This window comes from Marmota flaviventris, chromosome 17 (genome assembly GCF_047511675.1).
Source record: "Marmota flaviventris isolate mMarFla1 chromosome 17, mMarFla1.hap1, whole genome shotgun sequence".
Lineage (NCBI taxonomy): Eukaryota > Metazoa > Chordata > Mammalia > Rodentia > Sciuridae > Marmota > Marmota flaviventris.
This window is the reverse complement of record NC_092514.1, coordinates 40316897-40331590: the sequence shown is the minus strand read 5'-3', so window position 1 is coordinate 40331590 and position 14694 is coordinate 40316897. Positions and strand designations below refer to the sequence as shown.

At 43.0% G+C, this 14694-nt stretch overlaps 2 protein-coding genes across 2 annotated transcripts; one reads left to right on the top strand and one right to left on the bottom strand.

Annotated features, from left to right (window-relative positions):
• Window positions 1-1671: 1671 nt before the first annotated feature.
• LOC114082593 (C-C motif chemokine 4) lies at window positions 1672-3684 on the bottom strand. Its single transcript, XM_027923752.2, has 3 exons — window positions 3274-3684; window positions 2655-2769; window positions 1672-2057 (listed from the first exon to the last, which is right to left on the bottom strand). Exons 1-3 carry the CDS (start codon window positions 3347-3349, stop codon window positions 1970-1972), a joined length of 279 nt encoding a protein of 92 aa, XP_027779553.2. The 5' UTR covers window positions 3350-3684; the 3' UTR covers window positions 1672-1969.
• A 7178-nt stretch (window positions 3685-10862) lies between these two features.
• Window positions 10863-12728, top strand: LOC114083522 (C-C motif chemokine 3-like 1). Its single transcript, XM_034635408.2, has 3 exons — window positions 10863-11079; window positions 11746-11860; window positions 12200-12728. The coding sequence occupies exons 1-3, from the start codon at window positions 10914-10916 to the stop codon at window positions 12288-12290; spliced, it is 372 nt and encodes a 123-aa protein (XP_034491299.2). The 5' UTR covers window positions 10863-10913; the 3' UTR covers window positions 12291-12728.
• Window positions 12729-14694: the final 1966 nt, after the last annotated feature.

Here is a 14694-nt window from a genome sequence, read left to right as displayed (position 1 = left end):
GACACCTTGAGGGACATTGCTCAGCCTATTACAGTGACATGCACCTTGTTTCAGGCCTGGGAATCATCCATTCTCTCCCATTCCATCCCCTCAGAATAGAGTTTGGTATCTTTCTCCAAATTTATACTCTAACCTTCTAGGCCACCCCAACTCTCCCTCTATTCACTTCCCTTGAGACTATTCTAGGATGGTTTCACATCCAATGGAACTTTCTGTGATGACAGATAATTCTATATTTGCGCTGTCCAACCTGATAGCTACCATTGCATGTGGCTATTGAGCCCTTGAATGTGATTTTGTGTGACAGAGAAACTGAATTTTAAAATTTATTTCATTTAATTAAATTTAATTGAAATTTAAATAGCCACTCTGGCCAGTAGCTAACATATCAGAGAGCTCAGATCTAGACAAATAAAAACAGAAGGTAAAGCCAAGAGGGTCCTTTGCTGCTAGCCTCTCCTCACACCTGCTTCAGATCCGCTGTGCTCTGACCCTCCTTCTCCTGGTTCCTGCAGAATCTGAAGAGGTTTCCCCAGGGGCTCTTGAGTGATAGGGTGACAGAGGGCAGAATGGGACTGTGCTACTAACCCAGAGAAGTAAACAGCCCTGTTTCTGCTTTTTCACAGAGCTAAGAACACTCAAATTATTTTCAAGGTAGTCCCTTCCTCATCTACCTTACTCAATGGTCACCCTTTTGGGGACCACAGAAATGTCTCACTAGGAAAGGTGCACAAGAAAGGGTACTAACCTGAGAACTGACACTGGCTGGAGTTCTGCTCTGCTGACTGGCCTTTGGCAAGTTACTTCCTAGCCCTTGGCCCTTAGTTTTCATAAGCTGAGAGGGTTGGACCACATGGTCTGAGGGTTCCTCTCAGCTTTAACAGATTGTGTCCCACAGATCAGGGTTTATAGTGTACATAATTCCACTTCATATCCAGATTCTCTTTGACCCATATGGTATTAAGTTCTAATTAAGCATTATTAAGTACCCATGACTTTAAGTCACTCCCACAGCACTTCAGAACCGAACCAGACACATATTCTTTTGTCTTCATGATGCTACTTCACATTGGCTTTGGATTCCAGAGTGTTGTTCCTTGAACTGATCTGATAATCCTCATGACAAGGACAGACACTGAGGCTCAGAGAGGGAGGGAGAGAATCTTCCACAGGCCAGGTCCCATGATGGGCACTTTGTACATTGTCTTACAACAGCCCAGGGAAATATTGTTCCCCATTTCCCAGGCAGGAAAATGGAGATCCAGTAAGGCAAAATGATTTTCCCAATGTTTTGCTGAGAATAAGATAATGAAGTTGCTTTTCTGATTCTGAACGACTTCCTCTTCCCCTACAGTGTGCTGCTGCCCCTGTCCACAATTTCCCCGTGGGTTGTTAAACTCACAACCCTGAGCATCACAGCTGTCCTTTGGGGTCATCCTTCCATGGTGCTCCCAGAGCTGACCTCAGCAAGTCACTCTCCCCTCTCTGTGCCTCTCTTTATTCACTTGTAAAACAGAGGACAACAGAGCCTTAGACTTAGTAATTGTTAAAGACTTCATAAAGGCTCAGATTGAATTATTTTTTGAAACTACAGTTTGTCCCAACTAATAGTACCAGGCATTCCCCTTCACACCACAAATCAAATCAAAACTCACAAAGCAACTGCTTATATTTTTTTTTAAAAAAAGTTTTATTATGAAAATTCATGGAATCAACTGTATCATCCATGTATCCACAATAGCAGAGAAGTGACGGTGGACCGTCCCCATAGGGGACATGTGTCCTTAAATAATAGAAATAACTCCACATACAATAACAAAGCATCCAGTACAGATTAAATTAAGAGAAGGGAGGGACAGGGGTTCCTGAGAGGAGTCAGGAGCATGGAGAATAAGGTGCGTCTTGCTGAGAGGTGCTGGGGCTCAGGTGACCTTCCCTGAAGACATCCTGCCCCTGAGACTGAAGCAGCTCAGTTCAGTTCCAGGTCATCCATGTACTCCTGGACCCAGGACTCACTGGGGTTGGCACAGACTTGCCTGCCCTTCTTGGTTTGGAATCTGTAGAACAAAGAGTGGACACATTAGAGTCCTGTGGGACCATTAAGGACATCTGATAATACACCCCCCGCCCCTTGTCTGTGGTAGGAATCTTTCTCTACTTGACCATGGCTCATATTAGGCATCTCCATTCCACTCACATGTGAGGGGAATGGATCTCTCTAGAATGATGCTGGAACCATATTTCTATAACTTCCACCCACTGGACTTATCTGTGGCCTCAAGGATTTCCCAGATTAGGAACCAGTTGATTTTGCAATCAATGCGATTATATCTTTGCTTTTCCTAGCAATGACTTTTCCATGTTTTTCTGGTCTTCTTCAAGAAATCTGCTTCTATCTCATGGTATTGATTTTTCCTGACTTTCTGGCCTCTGGATAGGTTTTTCCCCAGGAAGCACTTTCTTGTCCTTTGTCTGTCACCCAGCCACTTCCAGGACTCAAAAAGTGACCTCATGACCTGCTTACTCACTGCCCTTGACAGAGCATCAGCCCTGAGAACCACTTCCTCCTGCTTGATCACCTCCTGCCCCAAATGGCTCCCTTTTTGCCTCCCCTCACCCTTGCCTCCCAGAGCAGCCCAGGGATTGATACTCACACCACGGCAGGCTGGGAGCAGAGGCTGCTGGTCTCAAAGTAATCGATCACAAAGTTGCGTGGAAGCTTCCGCAGGGCGTAAGAGAAACAGCAGGCAGTGGGAGGGTCTGAACCCACTGGAAGGAAAGGTCCATGTTAGATCAAAGCTTGAAACTACCCAGGAGCTATTCATTTTTCGATCCTACTTCTGGATCTGCATTGAACTTCCCTGGGGAGCTATCATAACCCCAATTATGGTCCAATATATTTATGCCCACACACAGAATGGGACTGTTATTCTAAACAGAATCCTGAGCAAAGGTAAGAAAGAATTCTAGCGGATTGGGACTGGATTGAGTCTCAGAACGTGTCTTATTCCCTTTTTCTTACAGATGGGGAAACCAAGGCATAGAGAGGGACAGGCTTAAACCAGTAGTCAGAGACAGAGCCTGTTCAGCTGTCTGACTTCTACCCCATCCTTTTCTGTGTTGGCTGTTAATTCTTAAGAAAATAGGAGCTTAAATATCATTGGCTGTCTACTAGACTCTACCTTTAATAGCAGGCCTTTTGGAAATTTTCCTAGTTCCCTTTCAACCCCTCCGCAGCTCCTACCTTGACCCTAGAAGAAACAGTGGACTTACTTGGTGCAGAGAGTGCTGGAGAGCAGAAGGCAGCCACAAGCACAAGGAGAGGGAGGACAATCCCACAGAGCTTCATGGTGTTGGTGGAGGAGAGGTTTGCCTAGGGCTGAGACTGCAGAGCTCAGAAGCGTCAGAACCTGGCTGTGTCCTGTGCTGATCTGAGTTGCAAACCCCTTTTTATAGGGACTCTGAGGGCTGGAACGGAGGTGGAGGTACAGAAAAGAAATGGAATTTCCAGGGTAGAGATGATGTCATGGCACCAGTAAAGAAACCAAACCTAGCTAAGAGTGAAGAGTTCCTTACAGCTTCTCTTCCCCAGGGCTATGTCATCACGGAATAAAAGAGTTGAAGGGGAAAAGAAGTGGGCTGTGCCCTAGAGGGAAATGGTACACCAGAGATAGAGACCGAGACTGGAGAGAGCTGAAACCAGAGAGGAAGGATGACACATTGACACTTGCTAGAAAGGGTTCAAGGACAAAAAAAAAAAAAAAAAAAAGGGCTGCTCTGGGTGGTTTGCCCCTGCAGAAGCTGTTCACATCAGTCTTTCCAGGTTGGCAGTGGTCTGCAGAGCAGACATAGGGTGTGAGCACAGAGAGAAACCATTGTCTCCCCCACCCCACCATGGGTTCTTCCACACATATCTGATCAGAACTTCATTCAGCAAAGGGGTCAGTTAGCCAGTCGTAGAACAAGGAGGGAATGAAAGAGAAACCAAGATTTCGGGGTATTTTCTTGGACAAATAAGAGAAAGAAAGCAGTAAGAATTAAGTTTGAAAGACCCAGGCAAAGACTGTGCCAGTGTATGTATAGGATGGGCGACCTAGCAATGTTTACCTGTGTGACAGACAGACTATGTAACCTAGGCATTCCCGGTCCATAGGGAATGCCTCGTGTCCCTGTCAACCCTGGCTGGCTTCACAATGCTGGAGACCTGTACAGAAGAAGCTTACCAAGGGCAGCGATGCAGAGATGCACAGAACATGGCAAATGATGGGAATTTGGATGAGTGGACAGAGATCTCACTCACCCTTAGCTCAACTACTCTGACCCGCCTGCTCGCCCCTAGCACACCATTGCCCTCTGCTCTGCTCTGAGAAAGTCAAAAGACAGAGCCCAGCCCCCTGGATGCTTTTGATTATGGCACAGGAGCAGCATCCTGGGGCACTTCAGGGTCATTTGATAAAGTACAAGGTCATTTACTTTATCATTCTCTCCACCCTCTCCCCTCCAAAATTGCACTTAACTCTTTCTCTCTGTGCTTTCTGTGCTTGCCCTTTTATTTTTGGGATGGAGCTTGCCTCAAGTGTCAGAACACTTGGTTTTCAAAATGAAGTCTGCAAGACAGTGAGCTGGTTGGAGCAGCTTGTCTGTGACTGCTGCACTCCAACCACTGAACCCAATAGCCTCATTCTTTCTAAAGCGAAAGTGGACCTTCCTACCTGCCACAGTCTGCCCTTTGGCTGTTAAGGGCACAGGTAGTGACTTCTGGGGACATTACATTCTGGACATGTTACATTTCTGAGGGAAGCATCAAGCCTCACTGGGCTTTGGTGGGTCTGAGAATATGTTCAATCTTCCTTATGAAACATCTTTCTTTAATGAATGCTTTTATGCTTGTTTATAGCCTCTCTCCAAGCAGGTCACAGGGAATACTTGAGCAAAAGAAGAAAATAATTCTGTAAAGTGTTTACAGAATTATATTTCTTGCTATGTGACAGTCTGGGTCAGATGTTGGGGGTTCATGATGGTGGGTTCAAGAAAGTCCAAAAAAGGTAAAGCTTTAATTTCTTTTTAAAAAATATTTATTTTAGTTTATTTTTCTTTTATAGGAAATATACATGGCCACTGTATAAAAATTAGAAAATATAGGAAAGTATAAATAAAAATTTAAATTATGCTATCATTCTTTACCCAATTTTATATTTTACTATTAGTATGTAATATTCCTTCTTGAATTAGCATATTATTGTTACTTAATATTCTTCCATGTTATTAAAAACCCAAACATGAATCAAAGATAGCATTAATGAAGGTGTGAAATTCCATTGTATGGATGTGCCAACATTTACATTTAACTATTCTACTGTTTAGGTTGGTCCATTCAAATTGTTCAAGACTTTTCTCTAAGTTGAGCTGAGACTTAAATAAATGTGTACAATTTTCATATGTTGATTTAAAAATTTTCTTTAAAATTTTTGAAAATTAAAAAGTATCTCAATGATAATGATAAAAGCAGCTAGCATTTATGACAGCACTTACTATGAGCTGGTTATTTTTTTAAAATATATATATTTATTTTTTAGTTGTAGTTGGACACAGTGCCCTTATTTATTTATTTTTATGTGGTGCTGAGAATTGAACCCAAGGCCTCAAACGTACTAGGTGAGTGCTCTACCACTGAGCCACGACCCCAGCCCCTGAGCTGGTAAAATTCTAAGCACCAACATTAATGTATTTAACCCTCACCGTGAACCTCTACGGTAAGTATTTTATCCCCTTTTACACGTGGGATGCTGAAGCATAGTGAAGTAAGTAACCAAATAAAGAGCACACAGCTGACAGACAGATTTGGAAATAAAACCAAGCAAATGTGGCTCTAGAGACTAAATAAATCAGAAAGGGAAATGTGCTTTATTATAAATTTAAAAGCCAACCAGCCAAAGTCCTGTGATTATGATGTAGAATGTCTTTCAGTTTTGCATTTCATAAACAAATGTTTTATTTTTGAGCAATAGAATCCATGGACTTCCCTTTTTTTTTCCTTTAGAAAATTTGGGGAATTGAATAGCAATTTTTCATATTTGTTCTAAATTTTAACCCCTGTGGCTGCCACAGGATGTGCCCATGCATAGCTAGCTGACTCTGCCTGTGGTTTGCACCAAGGGGAAACTGCTTTGTCAAGTTGACACCTCATTCATTAACAGTGGGGGAAGAGACGCTTTTAAGGAAACACAGGTAGCTCAGAGGGACTGGAGTCTTGGTCATCAGGAAGCCTGAAGGAGGCAAGCTGTGGGCCAAAGAAGGCAGTGGGCATCAGGAGTCAGGTCACAGAGAAGCTTCCAGTTCATGCTGGACACAAGGCAAAGTATTTGAAAAATGTTAACAGAAGGAGACAGAGACTGATTTGCACTTTGGCAAAAATCACATTGGATGCTGTGGGATCGAATAAACAAAGAGGAGAAAGTGAAAAGAAAAACCAGTTGCTTAGACAGGAACATGGTCATAGTGAGAAAGGGAGGGCCTAACCTCAGACTGCAGCAGTGTGGGGATGGTGACAGGTGGATGCACCTAATTTCAAATACAGACTGATGGACCTCTTCTGAGAAGAACTATTCCAAATCTTTTTAGCCCTCAGGTTACTAAGATAAATAAATATATATAAAACCTTTATTATTTTCTGTATCGCTGGATAATACATTCAGGTGGTGCTGGGTGATGATTGTATCTGAACCTAGGTATATCCCTTGGTCTTCCACAATCCTGTTGAGGTGGGCTGCTTGGTGTGGTAAAGAGCCAGGTGTCACTTCACCCCAGCCTTTGCATCAAGCTCTCAATAGAGGATATACTCTTTACATTTAACCCCAGTATAGATAATGGACATTCTCCACCTCCAGATTCCCCCTTTTTATTAACACCAGAGATAATAAATAATGCCACCACCCTAGCTTAGATAGGGCACATTATGAACCGTATGAGCCTCAAGGTTTATTAGGTGCAGAGAGCACAGGCATGACATAGAATCATGCACTTAGACAGCAAACCATAATCTGCTAGGATGACAGGTTTTGGATGTGGGGACTCGCCAGCAAGCATTGTACTCTCATCTCTATGAGCCCCTTGGAGTGTTTGTGGTTTATTGGGGGAGGGTGGGTTTTTTTTTGGGGGGGGGCTGTTTGTTTAAATCAAACCTGAGGCTGGTGATGAGTAGCTACACACCCACAGTATGTATTCTGTGAGTGCTAGTTCTCTTAAATTTGGATATTGGTTATTTTTTATAGTGTAAACCAAGTTTTATATTCTATAATGCAAACAGGTACCTATCTGTTTCTAAATAAAACCGTTTACATTCATTGTGGAAAAAAAAAAAAGATTGAGATTGAGCAGATGTAGGAGATGCAGGGAGTACGGGTGGGGAGTACGGGTGGGGAGGTCAAGGGCAACTCCCAGTTTTCTGGCTTGGAAACTCAACAGGAAAGGATGCTTTCTACTGGGTAGAAAACACAGGAGACAAGGGAAAGAACAAAATCTAATACCAAGATATGTGCCCCGAGGTACTTCTCACACACATAAAGTGGAGAAAATGACAAGGACTCAAGACAGGAAATAAAGGACTGACTCCTCAAAGAAGGGCTTCATGATAGGATGTTGACTATTGAACACCTGAGCAATCTTGGGTGTTCCCCCAAAGAGCCAGACCTGACACCGTGGCCTTTCTCAGCCTTCCCTTCCCATTAGTATTTCAACTCTGTAATGACAGGACTGGACATATATTGTTAGTTGATAGTCAAATCTGTGATTTATTCTTTTACCAAATATTTATCAAGCTGTACTGTGTTCTGGGCATTATGGTTATGTTTGGAGATACATTGGTAATAATTCAGTCAGGGAAATATCAAACTGGTCATTTCCATCTGTGTAACTGCAGGCAAATCATTTTAAACCTGGGAACATCAATTTGTCACCAAGGAATTTTCTAAGACTCTTCCAATTCAGCCATAACTCAGAGCTTCCTTTCTTTACTCATTCAACATGTGTATTAAGCACATACTCTGCGCACAAGAATGTTATGTTCCAACCCAAGTCCAAATACATGGCAAAGGGCTACTTCCTGGCTTGGGGACTAACATGGAAAATCTTACCAATATATAAACACATGGAATCATATATTCAACCATCACTTTTATCGAAGACAAGACTGTGAGGAATGGAAACTAGATAGAGATTCTTCCTGTAATCATTATGTGCTAGGATTGGTTTAGCTAGGAACAATCAATAAGACATGGTCTGAATTCGGTTGAAAATCAACAGGAGGATGTCATCTAAATTTTTGAAATAGAGCTTACATAGATGACTAATCATACACTGGTGAGTGCTGTAATCCTGGAAGTAGATAATGCCCATTATCAGAAACATGGTTGATTCAGCAGTTTCCACTTCCTCTTCTCACCCTCCCCAGCTCATAGATGCCAATCTCTCAGAAACTTAATCATGAGTATGAATGTGATTCCGCCCTGGACCGATGGCTGGCAGGGAGGATGGGCTAAGTCGAGCGCATCCTCTATGATGTTGTTTCTAGTGAAAAAAGGGACAGTGACTCCTTTTTTGGAATTAATAGCAATTTGGGGAAATACTGGGTTTGCCGCCTTCCCAGTGAAATCTCCATTGCCCGTGATCTTCGCTTCACCTCCCTCGCTACCTGCATTAGCATCACAGGAAAGGAGGGTAGAAATAGAGCCCAGAGCCCATGTGTTTTTAAAAATGTGACTCTAAAGACACTGAGGAAAGACAGAATTCCTGAGGTGTGGTCTTTCTCTGCTTAGGTGGGCTGTCTTCTTCTGTTCTCTGGCTCTGACAGAGCAAGTCTGATTCCTTTGGGGAAGAATTCAGGGACCCTTCCTGGTTGGGCTCCAGTTGAGCTTCGTTATACATTCCCTGCACATCTTGCCGCCCCATCAGACTCTGCCCTTAGAGCTCAGGAGCCCTCAGTGTCACACCTGTGACTTTGTATCATTGGAACCTCCACCTCCCATCCCATCTGTGCATGTTCAAATCCTGAAGAGTTTTCAAGATCCAACCAAAACTCCATCCTTTTCATGAAAACTTCACCTGTCTTCCCCTGGAGGTTCATTTCTCCCTCCTCATAACATTTATTTCCTCTTCTAAGAGTTCTGGCGCTTTCTTTTTTCTTCTTCTTCTCCCCCCACCCTTTGGTACCAGGGATTGAACCCGGGGGGACGCTTTACCACTGAGCCACAACCCTAGCCCTTTTTTATATTTTAATTTTGAGTCAGGGTCTCATTAAGTTGCTTAGGGCTAAGTTGCTGAGGCTGGCCTTGAATTTGTGATCCTTCTGCTTCAGCCTCCCCAGCCGCTGAGACTACAGGTGTGCACCACTATACCCAGTCTAACACTTTTTGCTAGTGCTGTGAGTAACTCTCATGTATCTACCTGCTCCTACCAGACTGGGAGCATCTAAGGATAAAGGCTATTAAAAAGAACTCAACCCATTTCTCATAAAAGATGATATGTGCTTTTGAATTATAAAAGAATAAAGAATGAAAAAGAAAGAACATAGGTTTGGCTGAGAGGGAAGACTCTTTTTTACATCACTCTTTTTTGCATTGAGAGGAATATAAAAAGAAAACTGCTTCAAGTTTGGTGATGTTTATCACAGTTTGGTGAGTATCACACAGGATGCTGCAAACTGTTCAGAGAAATGAGAAACCAAGACTGTGTTTTAGCAAAGGTCCTAGGACAGAAATGTCAGTATATTTATCAAAATTTATGTTAAATTGAACAATTAATGACGCCTTCACTTTTCAACCAGACATTTAAACGTTTTTAAAGCAAAATTTGGGGCTGACAAGCAGGTAATCCAGTCTTACTGAAGAAAATGAGAAAAATCTGGACAAAGAAAAACAAAAGCCAAGAAAATTAAATACCATAGGCCCATCACACAAATATAAGCATTATTAACTCTTTAGACTTTAAATTCCAAGATTTTTAAAAAAATTTTTCCGTACTTGGGGTAGGCACAAAATTACAGATACATTCCCACATATTCATACAATTCTTCATGAACATTTGTACAATTTTGCTTATCTTGCTCTTTAACACTGATGTTATATTTAGACCCCTTCGCTCAGTTTTAGGGCTTAATAATAAATAATCCAGTAAACCCGTCATAACTTACTTAATCATTTCCTCATAGAGGAAAATTAGAAATGATGCTGGTTCTTTTTTTTTTTTTTTTTTTTTTTGATGATACCTCCATATCTGGCTTGTTTCTGTAGAACTCTTTCCTAGAAGCACTTTTTCTTGGTAAGTGGGCATAAATATTTTTAGGCTTCTGACATACTGACACCCACACCTAAAGGAACTTCATAATTCACAACTAGAGTTTGTGACAGAGTCCCTAGTCATTCTATGACTGTTCAATAAATGGACAAATGAAACGTGACACCACACTTTCCATTCCACAAGCCGGGGATTCCTTAATTCAGGTCCAGGATTTGGGGGGTGGGGTGTTGCTGCCATCCACATGTCAACCCCATATGGTTACAGAGACTGAGAAAGCACTTAGTTTTAGTTCTATAGAAAGGAACAGCACTGGAGGGGTCATCTATAATAAGTTCTTATGAGAAGGGACCAGCTAACAGCAGCTCTGGGCAGACGCACACCGGTCTCCTCCTTCTCACCATCTCCCTAAAAACAACCAGAGCAGGTCATGAGCCTAGAGCTGGGACGTACAGCTCAGAGATGCTATTCTTAGATATCCTGAGTTCCTGTGGTCACCAAGGACCCCAAGTTGTGTAACATCATGACAACATTGCTATGCTTAAAAATTTCCCCATGCACCCCCAGATTCCACTTCCCCACCCGCCAGGGCTGCCTATAAAGAGAAGGGCAGATGGCTTCACATGCCAGAAGGACACAGGCAGCAGGGAGGACCCAGGCCCTTCTTGGATCTGCTCATACTTGAGACCACACTCCATCATCCACTGAACATCATGCAGGTCTCCACGGCTGCTCTTGCTGTCCTCCTCTGCACCATGGCTCTCTGCGACCAGGTCCTCTCTGCACCATGTGAGTCCACCCTATTGTGGCGGGTGTCCCCACTCTCTGGCCCTGGGGAGACCACATCAATCTCTTCTTGTGGTCTCCAGAACCCAGGAGAAAAGAGAAAACTTCTCAAAGGGCTACAAAGCACCTTGAGCTTTCTCTTAAGGACTTTTCACCTTTACAAGGGATCTTAGCTCTCCTAGTCCCCAGTCCTGAGAGTCAGGGTTGGGGCAGGATAAAATGGAGCCCTAAACCACTGAGTTTGCAAGAGGCAGAATCCAGACCTGGTTACTTCCTTCCCAGTGATGTGGTCGATTCCCCAGCTCACTCCAGGCTTCCCCAGGAGCTCTGCCCACTGGATCTTGAGATAGATGTCCCAGACCTCTCTTTTTGCTGGGTGTGACTTCTTGAACCAATCAAAATTCCCTGAAGGAAGAGAGGAGAATAGTCTGTTTGGTCTGAATCACACAGACAAAGAGAGCCCGCAGTAAAGAGTGAGGAAGCAAGGAGAACAGAGACAGTAGGAAGACAGAGACATGAGGTTTCTAGGCAGAAATGCCCAAATGCCACCCCGAGGCCGGTCTCCAGTCCCCACTCTGTGCAGGGCTCTTCCTCAGCCTGAGGTTGTGACAGCTGGTGGCCTTTCCTTTTGGATGATGACCTGGACTCATTCTGTCCCTTTTTCCACAGTTGGAGCAGACACCCCGACGGCCTGCTGCTTCTCCTACGTGGCCCGGCAGATTCAACGCAAATTCATAGCGGACTATTTTGAGACCAGCAGCCAGTGCTCCCAGCCAGGTGTCATGTAAGTGCCACTTCCCCTGCCCACCCTTGAGGACAGCCCCACACGGGCAGAGACAGGCCAGGAGAGCAACCCTAGACAGGCCACGTATATAGGATTCAGCTCTTAAATGTGACCTGACTGGGTCGGGAAGGTGGGACCCCAAACTCAGAGAGAAGGGACAGAAGATCGAGGTGGCAGGGTACCCTGGGACACTCTTGAGTTGGTGAGAGAGACTCTCTTGAGTAACATAAGCAGATCTTCTCTGAGCTGCCCAGGGCAGGGGGTGGGATGGAGGGACCACCGTGGGCCCCAGATCCCTGTAGGATTCCTCAGTGTTTGATCCTCTGCTTCTCCCCACAGCTTCCTAACCAAGAGAGGCCGGCAGGTGTGTGCTGACCCCAATGAGAACTGGGTCCAGGAATATGTCACTGACCTGGAGCTGAATGCCTGAGTGGAGTAAGGAACCCAGTGACCTCCGTGGGCCCTGTGGGGAGCAGGGGCCTGAGTCTTGGAAGCATCCCTGTGACTCCATAGCTACCTCTCCTATGGCTGGTTGTTGCTGAACAGCCTCACTCTGAATGTAGATTTTATTTATTTATTTATATTATTTAATTTTTATAATTTATTTTTATTTTCATTTCATTTTGTAACTGTTCCAAAAGATCCCAGGACAAATTCTTTGCCACTCATGCCCTCCAGCTTTGCTCACACTGTTTGGTGACAATCGAGTGGCTGTCATGGGCTTGTTCCAGGCAGACATGGTATCAAAGCCACCAAACTGACAGATATGTAGTGGGTCCTTTTGTACTGACCAACACATAGCGGCTCCTTTGGCTCTGAGCTGTGTCCAGCCTGGTGAAATAATAAAGATGCACTTTCTAAAAGAAAACTGGTATGGAGTTTGCTTTTGTTTGTCAAGAAAATCAGATTCACTGGTTAAGAGGAATAAGGGCAAATAATAGGAAGATGTGACATGGAGGGACTTGGGGGAGAAGAACAGGGCTACTGCAGTTATTCCACTCTACACCGGAGGTACAGTTCTGGAATATTCCAAGCTACAAACATTTTATGATTCTAAATATACCTGGTCTAGGAAAATTCCCTTCATGAATGGGTACCATAAGCAAAAACAACCTAATGGTTTTATCACCAAAGCGAAAGTACAAATAACCTGTATGGGAGCCGACTTCATGGAGCAGCTATGCCTTTTAGTTAGTAGAAGAGTCAGGCATCAGAGGGCTCACTCTCTGGATGGAAAATGGCCCTGATCATGGGGGAGGTATGGGTTTATTTATTTTTTATTTAATTTTATTTTTTAAATACACAAGAGTGGAATGCATTATATTTCCTATTACACATATGGACCACAATTTTCATATCTTTGTATATAAAGTATGTTCACGCCTATTCCTGTCTTTATACATGTACTTTGGGCTTTTTTTTACATTACAATTTTTATTACACATATATACCACAATTTTTCATATCTCTGTCTATAAATTATGTTGACACCCAATTCATGTCTTCATACATGTACTTTGGATAAAGATGTCCTTCACATTCCACCATCCTTGCTAATCTTACCCTGCCCCCTCCCTTTCCCTCCCTCACCTCTTCCCTATCTAGAATTCATCTATTCCTCCCATGTTTCCCCTCCCTACCCCACTATGGGTCAGCCTCCTTAAATCAGAGAAAATATTCGGCATTTTTTCTTTTTGGGATTGGCTTACTTCACTTAGCATTATCTTCTCCAATGCCATCCATTTACCTGCAAATGCCATGATTTTATTCTCTTTTGGTGCTGATTAAAATTCCATTGAGTATATATACCACATTTTTTTATCCATTCATCCACTGAAGGGCATCTAGGTTGGCTTCACAATTTAGCTATTGTGAATTGGGCTGCTCTAAACATTGATGTGGCTGTGTCCCTATAGTATGCTGTTTTTAAGTCCTTTGGGTATAGTTCAAGGAGAGGGATAGCTGGGTCAAATGGTGGTTCCATTCCCAGATTTCCAAGGAATCTTTCCATATTGGCTGCACCAATTTGCAATCCCACCAGCGATGTATGAGTGTACCTTTTTCCCCACATCCTGGCCAACACTTATTGTTGTTTGTCTTCATAATAGCTGCCATTCTGACTGCAGTGAGATGATATCTTAGAGTAGTTTTGATTTGCATTTCTCTGATTGCTAGAGATGACGAGTATTTTTTTCATTTATTTGTTGATTCATTGTATATCCTCTTCTGAGAAGTGTCTGTTCAGGTCCTTGGCCCATTTGTTGATTGGGTTATTTGTTTTTTCAGTGCTTAGCTTTTTGAGTTCTTTATATACCTTAGAGATTAATGATCTCTCTGATGTGTGAGGGGTAAAGATTTGATCCCAAGAAGTACGCTCCCTGTTCACCTCACAGATTGTTTATTTTGCTGAGAAGAAACTTTTTAGTTTGATTCCATCCCATTTATTGATTCTTGGTTTTAATTCTTGTGCTATAGGAGTCTTATTAAGGAAGTTGGGGGCTAATCCCACATGATGAAGATTAGGGCCTACTTTTTCTTCTATTAGACACAGAGTCTCTGGTTTAATTTCTAGGTCCTTGATTCATTTTGAGTTAAGTTTTTTGCATGGTGAGAAATAGGGGTTTAGTTTCATTTTCTTGCGTATGGATTTCCAGTTTTCCCAGCACCATTTGTTGAAGATGCTATCTATTCTCCAGTGCATGTTTTTGGCACCTTTGTCTAATATAAGATAATTGTGATTTTGTGCGTTAGTTTCTTTGTCCTCTATTATGTACCACTGGTCTACCAGTCTGTTTTGATGCCGGTACCATGCTCTTTTTGTTACTATTGCTCTG

Excerpts from the sequence above, each read along its gene's own strand:
- LOC114082593 (XM_027923752.2), bottom strand. The coding sequence starts at position 3,349 with ATGAAGCTCTGTGGGATTGTCCTCCCTCTCCTTGTGCTTGTGGCTGCC. Across the intron at positions 2,770-3,273 it reads TCCAGCACTCTCTGCACCAA|TGGGTTCAGACCCTCCCACT; the intron begins GTAAGTCCACTG and ends CTTTCCTTCCAG. Across the intron at positions 2,058-2,654 it reads TGCTCCCAGCCTGCCGTGGT|ATTCCAAACCAAGAAGGGCA; the intron begins GTGAGTATCAAT and ends TTTGTTCTACAG.
- LOC114083522 (XM_034635408.2), top strand. The coding sequence starts at position 10,914 with ATGCCAGAAGGACACAGGCAGCAGGGAGGACCCAGGCCCTTCTTGGAT. Across the intron at positions 11,080-11,745 it reads CCAGGTCCTCTCTGCACCAT|TTGGAGCAGACACCCCGACG; the intron begins GTGAGTCCACCC and ends CTTTTTCCACAG. Across the intron at positions 11,861-12,199 it reads TGCTCCCAGCCAGGTGTCAT|CTTCCTAACCAAGAGAGGCC; the intron begins GTAAGTGCCACT and ends TTCTCCCCACAG.